The sequence below is a fragment of the Lagopus leucura genome, unplaced genomic scaffold, assembly GCF_019238085.1.
Source record: "Lagopus leucura isolate 7727_CA_CO unplaced genomic scaffold, USGS_WTPT01 Super-Scaffold_100026, whole genome shotgun sequence".
Classification (NCBI taxonomy): domain Eukaryota; kingdom Metazoa; phylum Chordata; class Aves; order Galliformes; family Phasianidae; genus Lagopus; species Lagopus leucura.
The window spans coordinates 771,282-785,902 of record NW_024962277.1 but is presented as its reverse complement, the minus strand read 5'-3'; the positions used below and the strand labels follow the sequence as shown (position 1 = coordinate 785,902).

Sequence of the window (14,621 nt, the reverse complement as noted above, 5' to 3'; positions counted from 1 at the left end):
CATTGGCACTGAAGGAACTCTGGTCTCTCCCATCCCCTGAAATTTCATCACTTGATGTGAGATTTTTTTTTCCTTGAAGTCTTCTGAGCAATCATGCCTACCCACCAAACCCAGTGTTTTTGTTTTAGAAGTCAGTGGTAAAAACTCAAAAAGATGAGCCTTCACATCAATTCTGCAGTATCCTGGGACCTGTTTGTGATTTCTAGAATAGCACTCTTATAGTGCTTAGTTGTATGAGAGAATCCTTACAGGTAAACTGAGCTGCTGCCAGAAGAGAGGAGTGATAGCATTAATTAGTTTATTTGTTCTACAAATGCAGTACAAAAATATGTATTTTTTTAGGGTAGTTAAATGAAAGCCATTTTCTTGCATATGTAGCTTTTCTCTGTAACAGTATTCAGCAACAAGTAGACTGGATTCACCTCTATTTTTAAAGAGACAGTGTATACTTTTTTTTTTTTTTTAAATACAGCAAAAGACAGAAGAGTATTTCTGCCTGTATAGACTTCACATTCCTCTCCTAACAGTTTTTAATTGTTTAGGTACTGGATAACATTTACAAAAGCTGAGTTTCACTGACTTTCACTTCTGCCAGTAACACCTGGCCCAGATCTACATGTTTGGATCCAGAATAAAACTAAATAGTCTTGATAAAACAAAACTGAAACAAATGTGTATATTTTTGAGTGACTTAAGATGACATATTTAATCTTAAGTTTGCCATGAAGACAGGGCTTCTTCTTTCTAATGCACAAGATACCTGCTGCAGACTGAAAAGCCAAAGTTGAGTTTTCATAAAAGGCATGTGTATTCTTTAGAAAGGAAGTTTTCAGGTTCATCCAAATCTTTATTGCAGGCTGCACACCACATGAGGTATTCCCCCTCTCTGTGATGCTGAGACTAGAACTCTACTCACTACTGATTTGGATAAGGTCTGATTAAAACACCAAAGAGGATGTAGTGGTCTCTTGACTAGCTTACCACAGACTGTTAAAAAGCAGCTGCATACTTCAGTTCTGGGCAATCGGGAAAAAAATGGTGAGGAGAAAATTGGAAAGAGGCAGTGCTAATGGAAGTAGTGCCTCAGAATGCATTTGTTACAGTGCTGAGTGATACAGAGGAGCACAAAAAGCCCAGCTGTGTACAGATGGTGATCTTGGAAAGTACAGCTGCACATCTGCTTCTCCTAAGTTCAAGGATTAACAAATGAACTTAATTACCCACAATAGCAAAAGAGATTCTTGGTGCTGAATTTGGTTGATTCCCTGATAGCTCAGAAATGCAAATGAACAGAAGACTAAGTCTTTAACTGGCATAGGATGCTTTTGTTGTGACGGTTCTGCTCTTGCGTTGGGAAAGAGCAAGAAATGCTTGTACTTATTACAGTTTCTCAAAAGGAAACAACTGTGCTGCTTCTTCCTTCTTTTCTCGCTTGCTTTTTCTGGTTGTCTTCTCTTTCTGCTGCTCTGCCTGGCGATTTCGGGGCCAAGAAATTTCCACATCTCCTCCTGCAGTCCCTGAATTTGGGCCTTCTTCATCAGAGGAGAATCCTGCTCCTTTCTCTGTCTCAGGTGCTGATGGCTCAGTCTGGAGAAAAAAAAAAAAAAGAAAAAAGAACAGGCATGAAAATGGAAAATAATCATTTGTAGCTGCTCCTTTCTAAAAAGGCTCATTTTCTCTCAGTGACATTCCAGAAGTTGAATGCTCTGGTTTGGGCTTCTCGCCCAAAGCAGTGTGTTTCTATTTCTAGGTGTCAAGCACTCTTTCAACAACAACCTACGTATTTTTGATCAGAGATGAATAAAAATAAACTAGCTTTAAAAAGATCATGCTTTTCTAAGTAAGGAAAGGATTAAGAACTAAACCGTCTGATTTCATAAGAAAAGAAAAAAAGTAGCCCACTGACCTTGCTAGCTATATACTTGGCTTGGAGGAAAAGATCCAGGAAGGGAGATATGTCAAAGTAGAAGAGCAATATACAAACCATGATGCTTTGGGCAAACACTGATCTCTTCTTAAGCAATAATTAATCCTTCATGGACATGACAGTGTTGGTTTTCTGGTGTAGGCTTTTTTTAATTGCTAGTCAAACATTAAGAGGAAAGAGAAAACTTCAGAATGTGCTCCTCTGGTAGACAACACACTGGAGATGCTAGAAAAAATTCCCTTGGTACAGAAAGCGAAAGCACTAATGGAGATGCAGAATACCTTGATGGAGTAGCGCTGCTTCAGTCTCTCTCTAATGAGAAGCCCTTTTGTCAGCAACTTCCAGTTTCCCAGAGCTCTCTTCTCACGCTTCTTTTTGTTGTCATTGAAAAGAAAAAATACTATTTTAAGTTCCAATGTATCAACACTCGCAGAAGACAGAAGTTTAAAGACTTTAAAATGAAATTGAAAAAAAAAAAAAAAGAACCACAACTCAACAGCACACCACCAACATAAATGTGTCACATTGAAAGATTATAGGCTGGTAGGATTCTTAGGAATACAGTGTATTGGTGACAACGTATCTGCTACATACATGAATTACTGTCCCTTTCTGAAGTAAATTACACTGGAGCCTCCTTCAGAAGTTTAACATGTATGCCTTACTTTTGTTTCTCAGCAGCTATGGAAAGCTATTCCAAAGTACACTCTATTTCAGAGATTGCTGCACACTTGTTTGCACTGCAGTGCTAAAAGAAACCCCCAAATGAAGCATTCGAGGAAATGCAACCTGCCTCTCTCTTCACAGAGCTCTGTCTGTTACATATACAGCCTGCCTTTGACTGTTTACAGCTTAAATTGAATTAAGCAGTAATAAAGTGCCTGCAAAAATAATTCTCACCTCCTTCTCCTTCTTTTCTATTTCTGCTTGTTCGTTCTCCCAGGCAGCAATCAGCACCTCTTTATATTCTTCACAGACAACATAGCCATCAGTACTAGGAAGGAAAACAGAATCCCCTGTCAGCTACTAGAAGAAAAAAGAAAGGGAACAAATGCTTGCTGACCCCACCAAACCAAAAGCTGCTGACAGAACAGGCTATTTGTCTCCTAGGGTGTAAATGTGTAATTTATCACCCATTCCACCTCTCTCCCCCTTGAAGTGCAGACCCTATGAGTGTATAAGGTCACTTCTGTGTGCCAGGGCCATTGACTCTACTACCACAGGTAGCACAACAGAGAAGGATGTGTCGTCCATGGCACAGAGTATACAACTTCTGCACAGCATCAACATTCATCACCTTAAATAAAGCACCTTTACATACACTGCGTGTGAGTAGCCACCATGGAAGTCAAATCCAGTGACAGCTTGAGCACAGTCAATGTCCAACTTCCGTGCCAATCTGTTCAGGTTGGGGAGCCTAAGCTGCACACAACCAACAGGTAACATAGAGGGCAGGAACAGATAGACGTTTCCATATTCATTCCGAGGAACCTGGTATTGCAAAATGAAAGAGAAATGATGACACTGCTGCCTTCTGGAGAGAGGCAAAAATCTCTGCTTCAATTCAAGGTCTCTCCCCTCTTTCTGACCTGCTGCATTCTACTCTGGTATTCTATTCGTATTCATACGACAAGGCACAGGCTAAATTTAACTGTGTGGTTGTCTCCTAATTATGTTCTGTGACCTGGCCTCATTACTGTGGCTGTAATGCTGAGAACAAGCAAAACAAAGATGAAGTCGGAAATTACATTGATTAGAAAGTTGGACTTAGGAATAAAAGGCATCGATGAAATTTTCACCGTTCCCTCCTGGGTTTATTTACCTCAGAACTCTTTAAGCCCAAATCCAGCTATTATTGACTGATCTCAGCTTTGAAACGTGCAATTCCCAAAAAATAAAGCCCACAGCTTCATAAGAAGCAGTTCCTTTAACACCAGCCCTCTGCTTTCCCAGCTACCTTTCCATCCACTGCTATGGGTGGCTGATACTCCTCTGTCTGCCAGCGACCAAACAGCGCCAGGTCCGCTTTGTCCCGGTTTGCAGGCTCTGCAAGGCGTGCCTTCCTTGCCTGGTTGGAATAGCCCTTCACCATCTGTGCAAATACAGTGATCAAACTTGTAACGGCACAGAAACAAGCTGTTAGGGATTTCAGACTTTCCCAGGATAGTAAAGGAGAAGACTCTGGGAAAGAAATGATGCCTACTTCCTGTCTTCAGTATTTATCTCTCATAAATGATATCCCAGCTACTGTGCACTAGGGAGCTAGATTCTCAGTTTAAGTGAAAGTCGTAGGATGCCTTTAAAGAAGGTGAAAAGGGTGCAGTTCTACAAGATACCCTTGAGGTAACGGAATCACAACTCAGATACCACATGCAAGCAAGAAACCCACATCTGCTAACAGAAAGAATAAAAAAAGAAACCAACAACAAACAAAGCTAAGCTTGAACTTCAGAGAGCAGATGTTGCACAGGAGGAAGCCAAACCCTCTTACTTTGTAAGGCACTTCTCCAATCCTCACCACTCGAGCCTGCTTAAGCCAAGTGTCCTTGGAGTGGAGCGTGTGTACACAGTCTCTAAAAAGACCAAAAGAAAGCAAAGACAAGCATCAGAGACTTCCAAACTGTTATTCACATGCTAGGAATGGTTAAAAAAAAAAAAAAAAAGTGCACCTAAATGGTATGCAAATTCTGTCTGAGTAACTAAATGTCTCATGCTGTCTGTGCATGTGGCCTGTGTCTACTGCAATACCACTGTGGTCAACACACAAACTAGCTCTAATTAGTTACAAAGATCACAGACACACACAGCTGTGCACCACTCACCTCGAATAAACAGCCTCTCCCCTGCAGTACCCTAGGATAGCAGCTGACTCAGGATAGATGGCCTGATATTTCAAGAGATGCCTCTTCAGTGCATACAGAGGGTGGTTTTTGTACTCTCCAATTGCTGTTGGTAGAGGCTGATCTTGAAGCTTAACCTGAAACTTCAGGAATTAAGCAAAGAGAGAGTTATTTCATAACTACGTTGCACTAGCCTTTTCAGAAATCAAGAATGATCATAGTGTGGATTAATGGAAAAAATATTAGAAAAATCATCAGATGAACTAAGGGACCAAAGAACTCTTGTTGCAAATAGACAGCTGTGCACCCACTTCTATGTATCTTAAAGAATCTGCACAAGAGTAACACCAGGCTGCACAGAACCATGTCATTAAGTTTCCAACATGGGCTGCCCAGTGCTTTTGCTGTCCAGATTTCTCTAAACAGCTTCCATTTGATTATTACTTTAATCTTATCATTGCATGCTCCCTTTAAAACTTACTCATTCTGAATATTTCAAGCTCAAATACAGCCCTCCTTCCTCATGGAACCATTCCTAACGATTTTTGCATGAATGGAAATCCAGGGACTGGACCTATGCTAGTAAATGTCCCATATAACTTATCGTTTACCTCTGTTTCCTCCTTCTTGTCTCTGTCTGCAAAGGGACTTTTATATGGCTGCAGTGTGTCTTCCCACCACTCAGGGTCCACACGTTTCTTCCTTGTCATGGTCATCCACACTGGGTCGTATCTTTGTGTCACATCCTTGACACTCCCATCATTGTCAAATCCCACAATATAGGAGAGTGGCTTTGTGGCATATGTGAAGCACTGCTGGGGCTGGCCAACAATGCCATGCACACAGTCTACACACACCCACCTGTCCTCACGTTCAAGGAAAACCTCTAGCCACTGGTCTGTGCCAACCACTTTCTGTACCATCTGCTGCCCATCATCCTCATCACTGGAAATTATTTTGTTTCTCTTTCTCTGTGCCTGAGGCAAGGTTGGAGCTGTGCTTTTTGCTGGTCTTGGCTCAGCTCCCAAAGAATTTCTGGATAGCCTTGATTCCGAAGTCTCACTTTTGGGGCTTTTTATAGTCATTGCCTTTGATTTCTGGGCACCTCGTGAGCTTCTCCACTTTTTAGAGACAGTTTCAAAGTCCTCATCAGAGATATCACTTTCCTCTCCTGAAATCTCAAAGTCAGAAACACTGCCCTCATCACTTCCACTCTCTTCTTTGTAACACACTTTGGAGGCCACACGTCTCCGCCGACTGTTCTTGGTTCTGACCGGCACATCTTTTTCCCCTAAACCACTGTCCTCATTTCCAGTTTCCTTCTGTTCCTTATTGCCTGTTGTCAATTTTGACTTGTGTGTCCTTTTGGTCTGAGCACTTTTTGTTTTCTTTGACTCCTCATTGTCTTCTTCACTCCCTGATGACTTCTCATCCCGTTTGGCTTTTTTGCAAGGGCATTTTTTTGCCACAACTTTGGGTGTTGTGCCTGAGCTCTCCTGCCCCTCAGAGGTACTGCTGAGCGACTGCTTCTTGGATGTGCTTTTTTCCTGCAAAGAAAGAGGCTAGGTCACTTTTACCATGCCTAAGAATACAAAAAAAAAGAGAAAAAGACTGAGGTCAGCATAAAGTAAATACAGACCAAAGACTGGCCAGAAACACGGTCAATTTATCTTAGGGACTTGAAAACCTCAGGCAAATGACTGAAGGAAGATGTCCCCCAGCAGTATCTGCTGTGAAAAATTTAAAGAAATTTAAAATCACTAAAGCATGAGAAGCCTTTGCTTAAACATACACAACAGGAGGTGGTTTGTTTTTGTTTTAAAAAACAGGAAACCTAAGGATTTGCATCTGCTGCAATATAGACAAAAAACAGTGTCGTAACAGTGCTTCATACAGTGATTCACCTCAAGTTACAACCAGGAAGCTTTGTTGCTCCTTCTGGGGAGCAACCAATTAGGGAATTTTACACACCAAACAAAAACTACCTTTGCCTTCGTCTCCTTGAGAGGAATGGGCTGTAAGGACAGCACCAGGCGACACAGCAGCTGCAACGCCCTGAGAATAATTAAAAATATCTGCAAAAGATAAAATAAACCATGTTCAAACTTTTTTTTTTTTTTTTTTTTTTTTTTAAGGTATATGAAAAAACAACTTGAAACTCTTTTACATCCTGGGTTCTGTCAGAAACCATTTTCGTTCTTGTCTTTTACCCAGTGCTGTAGACACCAACACAGATGTGTAGCCCAGCTACTACAGCATCAAAGCACTGTATTGTCTTCTCTGACTCTTATTTATGTTCAAACAGTGACAGAGCTCCTGCTGTTAACTCACAGAAGAGCCAAAGCCTAAAGAGGCTAAGTGACTCACCCTGATGGAGCAGGCAGTACGTCACCCAAATCTATCTATCCTCCACCTGCCTCCCATTCTTGACGCAAATTGGGTAAGATGTCTCTAAATCCACCCTCCCAAAGGTAGCCAAGGCCAACTATATACCATCAACTGAACCCAGAAGAAACACCAGCAATTCAGAGAATGTCATTACAGTCCCAGCTGAGTGGCTAATAGCTTAGAACTGCCAACTGCTTTCCTGCATGGGAGTCAAAAGAAGCTGCCATTAGTGAGTGTCTAAGCAATCCTTGCTTTGCCTTTACCTCCTACCACAGAAAGTGACATTTTGTACTTACACAGCATGCTTGCAAAGACATCACAAGAACCACTTCCTGATCTGCAGCACAGAAGCTGCAACATCCCACTACATTAGCAACAGGGCACAGCTGCAAGCCACACACCTGCAAAGCAGCAGCTCTTTCAAATGTCCTGTCAATTTCATCTCCTGTTTCTCCTTCCCTTGATTGTTCTACCAAAATAATCCAAGAATTTTCTTACTCAAATTAGTACTACAAGAGAAACCTATAAACTGGTTTTCCTTGACTTATACTACTAAAAGCAATACGAAGAAGCCATAGCATGCTTATAAACAAGTAGTTCTATGCACTATGCAAAGCCATCCATGGAAGATAAACCATGCAGTGGTACCAATAAGAAGTAGAGGCTTCAGTTTTAGTACAGTTCAAGCTGAAGAATTTAATCGCAGAAGGATTCCAGATAAAAACACAAAACAAATTAAAAAACAGGAATCACCTCAGTCACCAACCTGTTTCATCACATTGATTCCTCAAACACCACTTTGTTCACAATGATCTAGCATCCAAATTCAGCAAACAACCCTGCAGTTTCCAGTCACTTACATGAACCAACTCTTCATCATCTCGTGCAGCATAGATGGCAAAGCGCCTCTCCAAGGTCGACTGAAGGGGCTCTCCTTCTTCACTGGAAAGTTCATCATTGACAGTGAAGGTTCCAACAAACCTGAAATGTGAGATACCCATTTATTGTCTACTGCTGTGAACATACTCCTAAACTTCACAGTTCATCCCTTCCTTCTTTACTAAAAACAGTCTTGTGTTTAAAACAAAAAAAATCAGTGAAGAATTGTAATTACATGTACCCGTGTCCCTGAACCCTGGCTCTATATTCTATGTGATAGTAGGACTAGCAGAGAGTATATTACCATTTCACCAAGTTGGAAATGTAGAGAAGGTCCACTTGGCCTGCAGGAACTTTTGTGAAGTGTATGGGGATGATGGACAGACCAATGGCATGAAGATCTGGCTGGCTGCAGATGCTGTTCCTATAGAAACCATTTGCTAATAAACACAAGAGGTGAACCTGAGAGAAAAAAGTTTCTATAGTGAGTTCACAAGAGATGTTCTTTGCTGGAACTATTGTCCACGGTGATGACCAGGATGCCTCTAATGCTCCTTTTGACAGAGACAGGCAACAATAAAACCTCCCGAGGACAAAAAGGGTGGGCACAGGACTGACCAGAGTCCCAGGGCAGTAAAGCCTTGCAGTATACCTGTCGGTGTCTCCTGTTCTACACCTGATGGACAGTTTAACCCAAGTAGAACAAGCAGAAGCACACAGCAGAGAAATATACACCCTACTTGAATCTGCTTTCATTTAGAAGTCTACTAATTCAGTGACTGATGTTTCTAAGTTACAGTTGAGAAGAAGACCAATGAGCACCTGTCAGAAATACAGCCTTTTCATTTTTTCACTTCCAGCCATGGCCCCAAATTATTTTATTCAAAAACTACTTTCTTTTTCATTAAATATCAGTTCAGAGATTTCAAGCACAATGTTTTGTTTGTGACCAATACCTTATGTGTGTCCTCACGAACTTCCTTAGTGAAACGTTTAATCATTCTCCGAACATAAGTCTCAAACTCAGCTTTCCTTTTCTCTCTGAAAATAAAATAAAAAAGAAAATAAAAGGATATTATGGTTTCTTGTGTATCTGCCTTCCTAGATTCCTGAGCTGCTCTCTACCGCCTTCCATTTTCACCTTCTCTCTCTTCTCTTCAGTTGTTCTGGGGTTTCAATCTCTATCTCAACAGAGTTGCTTGGCAGCACCGCTGCTGGAAGAACAGCACCTTCTTCTAACTTATCCATGACAGGCTCCTGGAGTTCTGAGAAAAAAAACAGAGTATTACTAGATAATACATGAACAGTGAATAATATGGCAACAAATAGTCAAATTCAAAGCACTACCTTTAAGGCAGCAGTTGTATGTTTCTTTCCTGCTTTGGCACTATTCCAAAGTGTTGTGAGATAAGAGCTTTTAATACAGATACACACGTGAAGCATACTCTTAAGTATACAAAGTATACAAAATGAGGAATGGCTCAAAAAGCAAATTAGAAAAGAACCTATTGCATACAAGGATATTTACAACTTAAATAGACATGCAGTTGTTACCCTCCACGTCCTCCCATTCATCTTCACTTTCATCATCATCATCAGTATTGTCTTCATCCATCTCTTTTTTAATTGGAGGTTCTCTCTTCAATTTTATCTCCTTCTGAGGGGCCTTCAGTGAGTCACTATTAAAATTACAAAATTGGTTTTAGCAGCAGGAAGTGCAGGGGTTTGTTCATTTAAAAATGGAAGAGAAAGAAAACAAACATGAGGAAATAAATGAAGCATCATCTCTGCATCAGTAACAACAGATGCGAAGGTTTTGAGTATTTGACAACTGAACCGTGTGTGTCTGTAAAGTGAGCCATCTTTGCCATGAGTAACTGCAGAATAACTGCTGAGCAACAGTGTTTCAGTACAAACACAGGTCCTGGTTCTGACAGGTTGTTTGAATGAAAATGACTGAACGTAAAAAAAATGACCCATCTTTCCTAAGAGCTTGTATGAATGAGTTCATTCAATCATTTCTCTTGACTGAGACTTCACAGCATAACACCCAATGATTTGGTTGGCCAGTGAAATGATACTTATTGCTTTTATTCTTCTCATTAATACATTCCTCACAGAAATAGAAATACTACCTTACAATTATGACACCGATTTGAAAAGGCTCAGATATTTGCTTCCCATGCAGACTGCCTTCCTGAGGCCGATCTTGCCATCAGTGGGGCAGTACTTCTGTACAGCTGTGTGTCACAGACAAACTAAACCAGCCTGCCAGCTTAACATAACCCCCTCACATGATCATCTGCAGCAAAGGGCCCTACACAACATCCAGCCCACAATGAGCCACAGAGAGCATGTAATCATGTCGAACAACAGGTAAGCTCACCTGCACGTTTGCTCTTTGTGACAAGTCCTTTTATTTTCAGGGCTTTTCTCATTTTCTTTTGCTCGCCGTTTTTGTTTTGAAGGCTTATCTGCTGACTTGGCAACTCCAGCATCACCATCGTCCTTCTTCCCAGCTGCAACTCCGGCTCTGCTCTTCTTTACGCTGGGTTTTTCCTCTACAAAATCACCTGCATCGGAAAGAAAGACGTTTTCTTTGAGGACACGATCTCAGCCCTACGGATACCCGCAGCGATACCTCCGCAGGCTGCAGCCTCCAGCCTCGGCCAGGCGGAACGGCGCCGTCCGTCACTGGGGGCTGCCAGCTCCGGGCTGGCTGGCTGTCTGACACCCCCACCCTAGGCACAGAAGCCGGGCGTCCCGCACTCACCCTCCTCGCGTTCCTCCTCGCGTTCCCGCCGCGCTCCCGCCCCCCCCGGCCGCCTTTTGCCGGGAGGCTCCCGCACGACAGATGATTTGCGCTTCCTCGCCATAGCGGCGAGCAGCCCCGCCCCCCTCGGAGGGGAAGAGGCCGGGCCATAAAGTCTCGCGAGAGAGCGCGGGAAGCGGTTTGAAAGATGGCGGACGAGGTGGATCAGGTGAGCGGATCCGCGGTTCTCTCCGGGCGAGCGGCGCCGCTGCGGCCGGCCCGGTGGCGTGGTGAGGCGGCGGGGGCCTGAGGAGAGGGCGGGCGCTGCGTCTGCATGCCTTCGCTCTGCCGTGCGGGTTGTCTGCTTCTGTGTGGATGCCGGGATTTGAGGGAGCGTTTCAGAACGCCTGCTCGCAAAATGGGCAGTGAAGGAGTTGGCAGGCCGCTCCTGTGTGAATAACTCCGATTGTTTCGGTTTTGTTTGCAGCAACAAACAACAAATACCGTCGAGGAGCCCCTCGATCTCATCAGGCTCAGTCTGGATGAGCGCATCTACGTGAAGATGAGGAATGACAGAGAGCTCAGAGGCAGGCTGCACGTGAGTACTGATGCCCTGTTATTACAGCCATCTGCTGTGCAGTGCAGTGTGCTCAGCAGCGATGCTTGGTTTGTGCAGTGCTCTGCCAGAGGTTCTGAAGGTGCGTTTGTTTTTCCTTGTCATCTAAGTTCCAAGTGATTTGTTCCTCTGGTTTTGGCTTCTGTTTCCATGCCTGCGAAATAAGCAGTAATGATGTAGGCATCCTCTTGTAAGGGGCTTTCGGCTCTATTAAGAGGGAAATGTGTTTTATTAAGAGGGAAATGTGTTTATCACACAGCTATCTTGTAGGGCAGACCCAGGGACTCTGTGCTCTGTACTAAACTGGGTTCTCTCCAAACTTCATTTGTTTTGTGTCTCCTTTTGAGAGTGATGTGTCTCCTAGTGGGACAAACTTTTGTGTCATCCTTCTGGACTATGGTACTGTGCTGAGGAAGAGAACCAGTTTCCCATGTGTTAACTGGGCCTCAAATTCATTTGGGAACACAAAGGTGAGGACAGATCTGTGCTGCACTGGCATAATTCCTAACTTCCTTTTGTAGGGTGTTTGGAACATGTGCTTAATTAAAATTTTTGTACTGTTGTTTGAGTTACAGCTTTCATAGCTGTAAACAATCAATCCCAGAAAACTGGGCTGATAGCAAAGAACATGTAGTTGAATTAATGGATAATGACAAGAATAAGCTTGTCCACCTCTGAGAGTTTGTGTGTGTGCTCCAGAAGGAGAGTTTCAGTGAATATAAAAGCCTTACTTATGCTGTGGAGTACTGTACTGTCTGTTGGCCTTTGTAGTTGAACTTGCAGCTAACTGATATATCACGCTCACACATATGATACATTTTGGCCCAAATCAGATTAAAATAATTTTGTTTGTCTTGTTAAAATTATGGTTTTAATGAGTTTGTGCTTGAATTTTGGAAGAAGTAATAAACTTTGTTCTTACAGGCATATGATCAGCACTTAAATATGATTCTGGGTGATGTGGAAGAAACTGTAACAACAATAGAGATTGATGAAGAAACATATGAAGAGATTTATAAAGTAAGGACTTCAGTGTCTTTATCTCCATAGAAAACCTCACTTAAGCTAGATTGTCTTGTAGTCAAAATAATGTATTGATAACTGCACCTTTTGGGCTAAGATCTAGCAGATGTTTCAGGCAAACTGTTATGAGAGCACAAAGGACATCCATGTACTTGTTGATTTTGATATCTTCAGCAGAACAGGAAGTTGCATGTTTGACCTTACTTGTGTTGGAAGACGCTTCTGGTGTCTTGTTAGGATTGGATTTTGTCATGTGCTTAGCAGATGTGTTCTGTATACTGCTCCTTTGTAAATGTAATCTTTTCTTTGCTTCTTCATAGTCTACCAAAAGGAATATTCCGATGCTCTTTGTCAGAGGTGACGGCGTTGTGCTTGTAGCTCCCCCACTGAGGGTTGGCTGAAGCAACCAAGGATTGAACCTTCTTGGAAGGTTTCAGGCTCTTGGACAATTTGTTTTGATCATGTCTCAAAATTGTGTACACATTTTTATAGAATGTTTTTGCCAGTTCTTTGTGGAAGAGGAATGAGTTTTTCTTGCAGAAAGTACTTGTCAGCTGAAGCAGTGTAAGAACAACCTCATTTGCCCTGAATTACTGTAACTGCTGTAAATGAGCTGTGTGTGACATAAGTAAAAGAACCCTGTGTTTTTCAACATTGGGAATAGCGGTGTCTTTTTTTCTTTTAAATAAATTTGGTTTATCTTTCAGATTTGATGTGTTATGTTTTTGTTGAAAAGGCATATAGTGCTAATGCTATATTAAGGTGTGGTAGGTGGCTTCACTTCCTGAGAAAGCAGTGACTGGTGTGTTGTTTTGATTTTTGTCCTTACTAAAGTTTTGCAGATTGATGTTTTGGAGGAGGGCAACACTGTCAGTCTATGGTGCACCGATTTATAGCTTTTCTGGTGGTAAAATTCTGTAAACTTATCCTTGTAGGAGGGGAACTGTGTGTGTCCTACTTCAAATACATAAAGAGAATAGAATTCTTAGAGTGTTCTCAGATACTTCTATTGCAGCTTTGTTAGCAGAGCGATGCTCAGCAACACCATGAGTAGGAAACAAATTGAGTTGCCCATTGTATGCATTCATTTGCCACCATCTGTAGCTGGTTTCAGTTCTTGAATGCATTAAGTTCTGTAGAATGCCAAAGATGCTTCCTGGTTATCAGGGGTGCACAAAACCCTGCACACTGTTGTTTGTTTTTTTTAATATGTAGTTTCTCAGGCCTTCTCTACTTGCAGTTAATTCATGTGGGGGGGGAAAAAATGACTTGAATGTTTTACCTTTGTGGAATGACTATGGAATGTTTTACAAGTATGTTTGCAAGGCATACTACAGACATAGGTCCACTCAAGGGCATTTCTTGACGTACCTTGATGCACGGCTTTATGAACTTGCCTGGGTTCTTAGACATGTTCTGTACAATCATCAAAAGCAGCTTCCTTTGACACTGTCCTACAGTTAAAATTTTTCCTATCCTATGATGCCTAACCTGTGGCAAGGGTGAGAAATGCAAGGTGGAACTTTTTAAAGCAATAACTTATTTTGGCAATAAAATAGGTATCCTTCAAACTTGAATGTATACATTATACTCTGAAATGAGTAGGGACTTCAAGAAGAAAACCCACAAAAAAACCTCTGGCCTCTAGGTGTCCTTTGTTCTCAAAGTGCCCTCTAGCATTGGGATAGGAGTGATACCTGAAGCTGAAACTGAAGCTATTGCTGATAATTAGTGTTAATAGTGATTACAGTCTTTTGAATATTTTATCACATGCGTATTCTTTGCACTGCATTCTAGAATTGCAAGAATTTGTAACCTTAAAGCTGTTCATGAGGCTATTTTCACATATAGGTGTCTTGTGTGCAAAAGAAATTATCTGTACGACTGCTATTATTTGAATGAAGAGTGGGTTTTGCAGTCTTGTGAGTAGGCATCCCTCATCATACTACCCTGGATTTAAGTTGGTCGAGGCTAAATACAGCTGTTGTGTGTGATCCATGTGTGCCATCTCTGCAGGGATTGGTGGAGCTGGGAAACCACCCGTGGAATTCCTCCATGGACTCAGTGTTTCGATTTAGCCCACACAGGACGCTAGGTGGTGGTGTGTCCTCAAATTTAAGCTGGGTTGGCTTTGCTTGGTTTTGATGTATGTAGCCTGTGTCAACAGGCCCTCTGGTTGTGCAATTAGTCATTTGC

The 14,621-nt window shown here is 42.1% G+C and overlaps 2 protein-coding genes across 3 annotated transcripts; one reads left to right on the top strand and one right to left on the bottom strand.

Moving 5' to 3' along the window:
- Positions 1-281: 281 nt before the first annotated feature.
- On the bottom strand, positions 282-10,919 carry XPC (XPC complex subunit, DNA damage recognition and repair factor). Its single transcript, XM_042880193.1, has 16 exons — positions 10,808-10,919; positions 10,421-10,607; positions 9,589-9,713; positions 9,176-9,299; positions 8,991-9,075; positions 8,339-8,496; positions 8,016-8,136; positions 6,753-6,842; positions 5,379-6,314; positions 4,750-4,910; positions 4,419-4,500; positions 3,885-4,019; positions 3,249-3,418; positions 2,828-2,921; positions 2,209-2,298; positions 282-1,587 (listed from the first exon to the last, which is right to left on the bottom strand). The coding sequence occupies exons 1-16, from the start codon at positions 10,908-10,910 to the stop codon at positions 1,381-1,383; spliced, it is 2,868 nt and encodes a 955-aa protein (XP_042736127.1). The 5' UTR covers positions 10,911-10,919; the 3' UTR covers positions 282-1,380.
- A 52-nt stretch (positions 10,920-10,971) lies between these two features.
- LSM3 (LSM3 homolog, U6 small nuclear RNA and mRNA degradation associated) lies at positions 10,972-13,131 on the top strand. Of its 2 annotated transcripts, none has more exons than XM_042880384.1 (4): positions 10,972-11,015; positions 11,274-11,384; positions 12,327-12,422; positions 12,746-13,131. In XM_042880384.1, the coding sequence occupies exons 1-4, from the start codon at positions 10,995-10,997 to the stop codon at positions 12,824-12,826; spliced, it is 309 nt and encodes a 102-aa protein (XP_042736318.1). In that variant the 5' UTR covers positions 10,972-10,994; the 3' UTR covers positions 12,827-13,131. The 2 variants fall into 2 exon arrangements, with proteins under 2 accessions (XP_042736318.1, XP_042736316.1); XM_042880382.1 differs by lacking the exon at positions 10,972-11,015 and adding an exon at positions 11,752-11,872 and having other exon boundaries at positions 11,303-11,384.
- Positions 13,132-14,621: the final 1,490 nt, after the last annotated feature.